This window comes from Rhopalosiphum maidis, chromosome 3, assembly GCF_003676215.2.
Source record: "Rhopalosiphum maidis isolate BTI-1 chromosome 3, ASM367621v3, whole genome shotgun sequence".
Taxonomy (NCBI): Eukaryota; Metazoa; Arthropoda; class Insecta; order Hemiptera; family Aphididae; genus Rhopalosiphum; species Rhopalosiphum maidis.
Genome location: NC_040879.1, coordinates 65,276,711 through 65,286,865, shown reverse-complemented (window position 1 = coordinate 65,286,865; position 10,155 = coordinate 65,276,711). Strand labels below are relative to the sequence as shown.

The 10,155-nt window shown below is 22.5% G+C and overlaps 1 protein-coding gene across 1 annotated transcript; it reads right to left on the bottom strand.

Annotated features, from left to right (window-relative positions):
* Positions 1-227: 227 nt before the first annotated feature.
* LOC113557072 (serine/Arginine-related protein 53-like) lies at positions 228-8,496 on the bottom strand. Its single transcript, XM_026962367.2, has 6 exons — positions 8,343-8,496; positions 5,322-5,418; positions 2,252-2,323; positions 1,488-1,801; positions 967-1,181; positions 228-905 (listed from the first exon to the last, which is right to left on the bottom strand). Exons 2-6 carry the CDS (start codon positions 5,396-5,398, stop codon positions 804-806), a joined length of 780 nt encoding a protein of 259 aa, XP_026818168.1. The 5' UTR covers positions 5,399-5,418; positions 8,343-8,496; the 3' UTR covers positions 228-803.
* Positions 8,497-10,155: the final 1,659 nt, after the last annotated feature.

Genomic DNA, 10,155 nt, shown 5'->3' with positions numbered 1-10,155 from the left:
TCAGAAAAAAAAAAACACTTCTAAAATCTATTATCAAATACAAGTGTAATCATTCATAAAACCAAAATTCATTTTCCTGTAGATACAACCAAGTGCTTATGTTTCAAAAAAAAAAAATAATAATAATAATAACCATAAAAATAAAGAAATTTAGGTATTCATTTTAGTTTTATTAAAATTTTATATTATTGAATTATAATTATCAAAAACCACGTATACAAAAACACAAAATACTCTGTATTTTATGTTAATATATTATATTTAAAAAACTAGACATATTAAAAAAGTTGTATTAAAACAGTTAACAGCTGTTTTTGTGACATTACAATGTTTAATTTAACATGTTAAATATAAACCATAACAGCTTTAACAGTTAAAATTATTTTATGTAAAAAAAATAATTTAATTACAACAAAATTATCACTTTATTCACTATAGTATTTATAAAAACTGATCTTCTTTTGACTCATAAGAAGTTGACTTCTGATTCCATGTTTACAGGTGAGTAAATTTATTTATAAATACAAATATTTATTTTGATGCTTACTTTCACTGATGGAACTAAGTTATAATGAGTTAATAAAATATAAACAATATCAAAAAAGTTAATTGAATGTTGATTTAATTTTTCTTAAACGTATTTAAATCCTTGCAAAAATATAATTTCTCAATACAATGTCTTTGGATCATTTAAAAAAATAAAAAAACAAAAACATTAATAAAATAGTTTAAAGATAGTACTTGTAAATCAAATTCTAGTCGTATTTAAAAAATTAATATTGAACAAATTACTTCCAGTTACATTAATCTTTAAATTGTCCACCGTTACGCTCAGACTGATTGTAAGATTCAAATAATTTCTTTGCCCAGTTAAAGCACCGCTCTTGCTTTGTAAGTAATTTATACTAAATAAAAATAAAAATCCATTTAAATATTACAATAAATACACAATTAAATATTTAATACCCTTGCATTCAATAATCTTTCTGGATTGCATATAATAAAAGTTGATTCTTCTGTAGGTAAAGTATTAGTAACTTCTTCTTTTATTTTTGGAACATCAAATTTGGTTTTGTCTATAGTTTTCTCTTCTTTTTGTTCAGATGATGGATTGAAAACTTTAAAAACAAATCCTTCTTGATTGATCTGTTCAATTGAATTTTCTCTTTTCACAATATCCACTAAAATACAAAAAAAAAACAACACATAAACTACAGTACAAAACAATAGCTAATATTAAACTATTTATGTAATGTTCATATTTTAAATTTGTTGAGAAGTAAATGTAGTCTATTAAGAATTTTTTGATTTTATTCATATAATTTCACATGATTTCATTAATAAGAAAACATATTTAAAATTATTAAATTTTGAATGTTAGTGTATCTTCAGATCCGTAAAATTAATTTATCACTATCTTAGAAATTAAGAATAGTTCTATAAAATTATCAATGAGTTATATTTATTCAACATACTAATATACTTACAAACATTTTTTTGAAGCCAATTTGCATCATGATCATTTTTGTTAATAGTTTCAGATTTTCTAACTAACAAATCATCTTGTAACTTTTTATTTTTTTCATTGTCATTGATTGTTTTAGAACTTTTAGATTGGTGATTTTTAAATGAAGAATTGGAGTTATTTGATTCATAACTAGTAGATGAACTTTTTCTACGATGTTTTCTTTTTGAACGACTTTCATCTCTCCGGTAGGAACGGCTTGAACGTTTATGTCTTGACGATGAATGATCTGATGAACTATTGGATCTGTGTCTACGCTTCGATTTTTTATGGTATCTGATTTTTGATTAAAATATTAAAATAATCATTAGTCTTAATTTTTAGTTTCACGAATATGATATAAATTCAATAAATTAAATATCAAAGTTACTAAGATTTAAAAATGTTTTATGTATAAAGCTTAAGCTTCTATGCTATATTATTTACTGTTATTATTATTCAATATTATTGACATAAACATAAAATATCTTATTAAATGTTTATTAAGACTATACATTATACCAGCAGTTTTCAATTTTTTTAGTTGTGCTGCGGACCACCAATTTTGTAAAAAATTCTTTGAGGCCCACTAATGGCTAATAGAAAACCTATACACGTATATATGTATATAATATATATAATATTATTAGGTTTATAATAATATGTATAGATTTTTATTCTTATTTTACACTAAAAAGTAATGAATTAGTATTTTAATTATATATATATATATAACATAAAAAATACCTTGATCCAGATCTGCTTGAATGTTTTTTTCTTGAATATTTTGAACTATCTGTAGATGAAGAACTTGAAGACCTATAAATTAAATATTGGTTAGTAATAAAATTAACAAAATAATATATTTAATTAATTATATAATATAGAATAAATTGCGTACAATTTAACACAATATTTTTCAATACATAACAACTTATATTTTTATTTCAAAGAATATAATTGCCATAGGTAACTAAAAAGATGTATAAATAATTATAGTTATGAATATTAAAATATTTATCTTTTATGAATACACTATTACTGTGTCAACATTTAGAGAGATTTGTAAACCGAGAGTATATTGCATAAACAAAGATTTAACTTAAAAACCTAATATTATTTTATCCTTAAAAATATCTATAATTAAAATTCATAATAGACTACTTCTACAATAATCAATTTTATAAAAATAAAATTGGTTTTGATTACCTTAATATTGGGCATTTTAATTTTAAAAAGTATTTGATTCTTACAAATTAATTTTTAATATTTAAAAACTTTGTATTATATTTTAAAATAAAAATATTAAATTTTGAAAAGGTTTTTAAAGTATAATAATGTAACATATTTGATCTAAGTCATTGGAAAAATAACTATTTATAGTTTTATAAACAAGACAATAAAATTAGTAATAAATTATTTTATAATAAAATCTGTTTATTTTTATATCTATATTTAATGACAGGTTAAGATAGATATGTACAGTGAGCAGTATTGAATCTAAAACTCTGGTACAATTGAAAATTTTGAGGCCTTTTAAAAAAATGCCATTAAGGTATATAAATCTTTAACCATTTAAATTGTCTTTAGTATATTATCATACTTCCATTAGTCATCTGCACACTATACTATATCACTATGTTTATATTGTTTATAATACTTTGATAACAATAATTTAAAGGGCTCCTACTACTTTAAAACTAAAGGGTCACAGTATAATGCACTGTTAGCTATATCCAGCACTGTTGGTAAGCATTATATTATACAATGCAATATAACTGGTTTTTAAGTAAATTATCATTGGTAGTATTATTATAGGTTCATTATGAGAAACTGACTGATATAGTGCATTTAAAATCTTAAAATAATTCATAATAAATACAATAATAAAATACAGTGGCGTATTTAGGATTTTATCAAGGGGAGATATACGTTGGCAAATATATATATCCTAGACAAGTTATACTTATCACCACTGTTTCTAAAAAATGTTAAACATGTATAAACTTTTTATCAATAAGTACCTAAACATAAATATACATATCTGTTCTTTTGTTTTGAAGATTTATTGTTCATAGGTAAATAAATTTTTATATAAAATCGAAAAAACTATGAGAATACAATATACCTATTGATAAATATACAAATTTATATATAGGACAAAATTAGTAAAAAATAGTTTACCAGCCAATGCTTTGAATTTAAGGGTCTCAGTGCCTCCTCAATGCAGCTATTAAAGAAGGGCCCTTTTTTGGTACTCCGCCCAGAGCCTAGGCTCAGGGAAGGTAAAACTACAGCTACCTTTAAAAAAAAAAAAAGTTTGCATAGGTGGAAGTTTGGTACTGGCACTAGTGGGAGTGTTCAACTATAATGAGTAGTGAACTATAATACTGGATTAAAAATAAAATATTTCAATATTTTACTGTTTAAGTTTGATTATTATTTGTATTTCATTTAATTATTGTAATTTATTGTTTAGAATGCCTATTTATATATACATGCTTTCATTGCTTTCGCCCTGCGAAAATAGCAACCAAACAGCAAACAGCAAAAATTAAAATCATGATAATAGCCGGAACGTTATTGACAGCATTTTACGATTTACGATACAAATTGTTTTCAATAATTTACATATTTAACAGTACATGGACTACAGGCATCAACCATAATATTTCCAAATTCTTAATATATTTAATATTATAATAAAGTGTAGCGTTTTCAATAATTTTATTCTGTATTTCTACAATATATGTATGAAATTATTAAACCTACCAGTAAAAAATGAGCAAAGGTAGGATCTATTCCCCATATCACCCCTCCCCGTAAATACGCCACTGATAAGATAAAAATGTGTTAATGGAAAAAAATTAATACTTTAAAAAATTGAGGTAAAAAGGATATTTGGTTAGATTATGTGTGGTTAAACAAATTTATCATATTGTTACTTACAATAATAATACATATACGCATTTAAATATTCATACAAATTTTATTGAGAAAAAGTATACGGGACACTAGTAAATTATACAAATATTTCATTGTTTTTCATTTATTAAAACTTATCAAGCTTGACACTGGTGAGCATATTGATAAATATTAAAATATAAATTTATACATAAATATGTATAATATTATAAGTTCCTACTTAATACCTACATAAAGAATATTTAATGAATACTGATTTTAATTTAATTTAATAACATTGCCTTATGGTATGGAATCTTAATTTTTTTAATTTTGTTTTTTAAAAAATAATATAATATTTATATTTTATAAAAGGAAATATTATAATAAATACTAATCTTTAAATTATGACAATATTTAAAATGATTCTCAATGAAAAAATATAATTAAGAATTTTTAGCATTTGTAATTTTCCTATAGAAATAGAAATATAGAACATTTAATATACAAATATAACTTATTAAAAGGTTCAAACTCTAGTTTAAAGCATTAAATGTAATATTATATTTAAACATATTGCATATCACAATGCTATAAACATATAATAATTGATATGTAATAAGCAAAAAATAAATAAATCTTTAAAAAATATATTATTTTAATGTTAGTGTCTATATACATTTGTCTTTTGATAATATCTAAAAATTTTAATAAATTAATCAAATAATTAAATCATTAAAACCCATAAGATACCTTTTAAAATTTTTTTTTAAATTATTGTACAGATAAAAAAATTATAATTACCATTAATGAAGAAATATAATATATAAATTTATATAGAAATTATTAATCAGTCAATACTACAAGAAAAATTAAGTTGTGAAGTTTTAAATTAAAAAGTGGTGACGCTCACCTGTGCCTTTGGTTATAATAACGACTATAACTTCTAGTTCTGTCACGCGAGTTTGAATCACTCGAATACTTACTCATAATTATTCCAGTTCTTATTCCTGCAAATCAAAATTGAAACTTAATTATTTTTATTTTTATTCTATAATACACTTATTGGTTATTATTAAAATTTTTGACAAGTATGCAAAATCTATTTACTATAATCATTATAATGTAAGCAAGTTTTAAGCAACCTTCCTCCAAACAAAAACATTTAAGAATTATATATACACCAGAGTGTATATAGTTTATATTAAGTTATACTTATTTAAGTGACCTTAAATGGAATATATGATCCAATCACAATTTATAACACGTATGATAGTTTTATTTATAATATATAAATATTTAAACTATAATACAATAGAAATACTTTAAATATAAAAAACTCTATTCACGTAATTATTAAAAGATTTAATGAGGTTTAATTTTTTTCATTATCCAGTAGCACTATTATATTGGAGAAAGTAGTTTTAGACTAAGAAACATCAATGACAACTTAATAGTTCAAGACAATCAATTAACATTAAAAATATATATGTAGTTATAAATATCTAACCATTAGTTTGAATAAAAATGTTTATATATATATATATATGTTCAAGAGTTTAAATAAAAATGTTCAATCATTTATTTTCCTTTTATCTAATAAACCAATATGTAATATTATAGAACTGTTATGATAGTTAATAATGAAAAAATATATTATGAATAATGTTATATTTGAATTTGATATTTTAAATATGAAGATTAAACCATCAATTTATATCTTAATTTTACTTGAACTAAAGAAGTAAATTAATTTTTAAGAGCAACAGAATTACTGAAATCTTTATAATTTTTAATAATAAATATCATAGAAGATTTAATATATATATATATATATATATATATTTATATTTTTATAACACTTATTGAAAGAAAGAGTAAAATTAAATTTTACAGCAAAATCATTGATATTGAGAACTTTTTGACATGATAAGACTGAGAAGTGAATCCCAAGATTTAGATAATAATATAAATTTATAAATTTTATTTTAATATTTAAATTTGAACATATATTACTAAATATAAACCAATTACACTAAGTATTCAAATTTCAAATCTATATGTTGTAATGATATCACCATTTGTTACCTGTTTGATAGGTAGGATGAAATCAAACATGTAAAGCATCATGAATATTGAAATAATAGAATTTATATATAAGTATAGTATGATTTGACTAAATAAAAGCTTTACAAAAATCTGTGTAAATAACATAGGAATTCTATTAATATTATACAGAATTATCTGATTTTTTTTAGTAGCTGATGTTATACCGCTAATAAAACTATACAGGAAAACACATACTAATGGTGAAAACATCTGTTTAATCTTTTTTTTATATAACTGATTCAAACATTTTTGATACTATTTATTAAAATACAATTTGGATGATAATTTATTATACTAGTTACATCACCAGCATTTGATAAAGGCATAACAAAACTGGACTTCAAGAAATAGAAAAGAATCAGAGACAAAGCTAGATTAAATAGATATAACAAGTTTACTGCTAATACAAATTTACAAGTTCTAAAGAAAATATTTAGAATTATATCTAGGCTTAGGCTGGTTTCATAAGTAATACTATTTAATTAATTTAGAACATCGTTAATATTTAAGGACATAGAAAATAAGTTAACTAAGATAGTGAGGTACAGTGAGTTCCGCTTAATGTGATCACTAGTTTATAGAACCAACCGTTTATTGGAATCAAAATTGTATATCCCAAACCAGATCTTATGTTACTAATGTTTAAATAATATTTTATTAGAATCACCAAGTACCGGATAACTGAATCATTTTTAAGAACATTCTTATCGTTTTAATGGTATTTCAAACTTTCACTAACAAGAAACAAGAATTGTTTTGAAAAAGTTAAAAGGAGCTATTCAAAAATATGTTGAAAATGATACTTTTCAGTTGTTCCAAAAGTTATAGGTACAATGTACATATATTTATTTAATTTTAAATAATTAAAAATCATGTATATATTATATTAACTGAGTATCGATTTTAATTTCAGGCTAATATGAAAATGAAATTAGTAGATTCTCAAGTACAATCAGAAATAGGTAGTTTCTTTACTTTATTTTAAATTTATTTAATTTTTACTTATAAATATAAACTCATCAATAAAAAAAGATGTTTTATAGAATCAACCAATTAATATAATTAAAATGATCTGAACTAATAAGATCACTGATCACATTAAGCGGAAGTCACTAAATATTAAATCTGGAAAAATTGTAGCTGATCATATGAAACTGAGGTCGTTACAGATTTTATGTTAATACTTTGAATTAATAGAAGTTATTAACCTAACCTTTAGCTTATTTCAAGCAAATTTTATATCACTAATATATTTTATTATTTTATTAAGTTTATTATCACTAGTAGTAATAGAATCTTATTCAATTGATTAAAAAACATTTTTATAAGAATCATCCTTGGTTAGAAATAGTAATAATTAAAGTAATCAAATATAGATTATGAACAAAAAATTAAATATGTACATAAACAAGCACACAACAAGCTATAATAATATAATATAATATAATAATATAATATAATAATAATAATATAATATAATATAATTGATTTCTCATTGTTGTTTTTAACAACATAAAATAGATTTTGCATGACATAAATTTACTGTTGTACATTTTTAAGACATAGAAAACACATAACAGCATTATGTCCTCATACCAAATCAAACTTTTTAAGTTCAAGGTCAGATAAATTTAATTAAGAAACACATAGTTATATTTTATTTAATCAAGAATACAGTTGTATCATTTGACTATTCTTAGACTATACATGTTTAGATGTAAATTAATTTAATACTTTAACAGACACTTAATTTTCAATTTATGTACAACAAAAATATTACTTGTGTGTAGAAAATGAAAAGTTAAAAATTATTTTAGTGTCTTACCCACATCCAATGGCGAGAAATATGTACGTTCTTGATTCAACTAGTTCAGTAACGTATAATAAGAAACAGAATTTGAGGTACAAATCCCAATTATGTACGTACCACCAAAGTAGTAAATACAAATAAACAATTCAAAATTTCAAAACATTGTCAATTTGTGATTAGTGAAGTATGTAACATTTTTTAGTATAATCAAAACAATAATATTGATAACAGCTCTGTGGAGGTCGAATATAATATTATATGACTATGGTTATAATGGTGGAGGTCCATACCTAATAATAATATGTTGGTATAGTAAATACTATACGTATATGTAACTAATTGTTTTGAAGAGTGCACAGAACGTAGATAGATTTTTAACTGCCTAATTTCTGGATTATACAATTATGCGATGCGTAGATGTCGATGTGTACCTATACTTGCTTTTTGCTTACTATTAAAACGTGTACACTACTAAAACCAAATTACATATACATAAGTACTGCGCAATAAATGCATCGTGTATTCGTGTAAACTGAGAAAACCTAACATAAACTTTATTTTTTTTTTTTAATGCTTTTTTAGTATAAATTTATTTTTCAGTATGAACCATTAGATTATTAGAACGATAGTTGGTACAAAACCGACAAATAAATGAAAATAATAAACATTGTCGGTGACTGGTGAGCAACATAACAGATATTTGATCGACTTCCTCTATCTCTCCCTTCCGTGAATACTTTTATGAAAATAGATATCTAAATAATTTAGTTCCTATACTTACCTACATCAATACATAATATAAATAAATATAATTATATAATTTATATCTAATTATAAATGTATTCATATTAATATTATATTTTTTAGTAACTATATAATGTCTCCATGTATATAGAGTAAGAGTATAGTGACTATATAGGTACACCATATACCATATACATTCGTGCCAATATATATGTATATAAAGTTAAATAATAACTGTATAGATACACTTAGCCATTTAGGTATTTAAATCATTTTGCACGATTTTTCTCTAGTTATTTTATAAGTACAAATAATACAATAATATTATAAACATTAATTTAAATTATTAAAAAAAAAATACTAAGACAAAATATAAAAAATACCAACAAAATTAGACTTTCATGGATAAGGCATTTTAATATTTTATTCCAATAAAACACGAATTCTTTTGTTATAGAGTAATCATCTCATTTAAATATAATTATTCAAAAGTAATAAATTGCCAACATTTAGTTGTATATTGACATATTGTATACTTATAAAAAAAATAGATATATTATTTTCATAGTTTTGATTACAATATATTATATAATATTATAAAATGTTTATGTAAGAGTTCCAAACCTTTAAAATTCTATAAATTATAACTGGCGGAAACGCCGGAAACCATGGTAACACCCACATGGGTAAATATTATTAATAGATATACCTCTATAAAACATATTTAAGTTGTCACTCCCGCACCCCGGTTTTAATCTAACATTTTATACTATTTCATATAATATGATCGTTTGAGACGCCTTATTTCTCGAGATTTATTATAAGTAGTTAAATTACTACTAGATTTACTGGCACAACTCCACAGTTGTAAGTCTATATTGGTTTAATTATCGCTATGTCCTATGTATATTAGCCGTTTTAATATTTGCTTGTAAGGTCCAGTTTGGAATGTCTCCTGACCAGCCATATGAGGTTTTCTCATTTTTTCCTTAATGTTCAGTTTTTTTTTGACTAACATGATATTTCAAGTTAAGTTATGAGTCAAGGTGTATTCCTAAATACAAGATATATTGATAAAATAAAA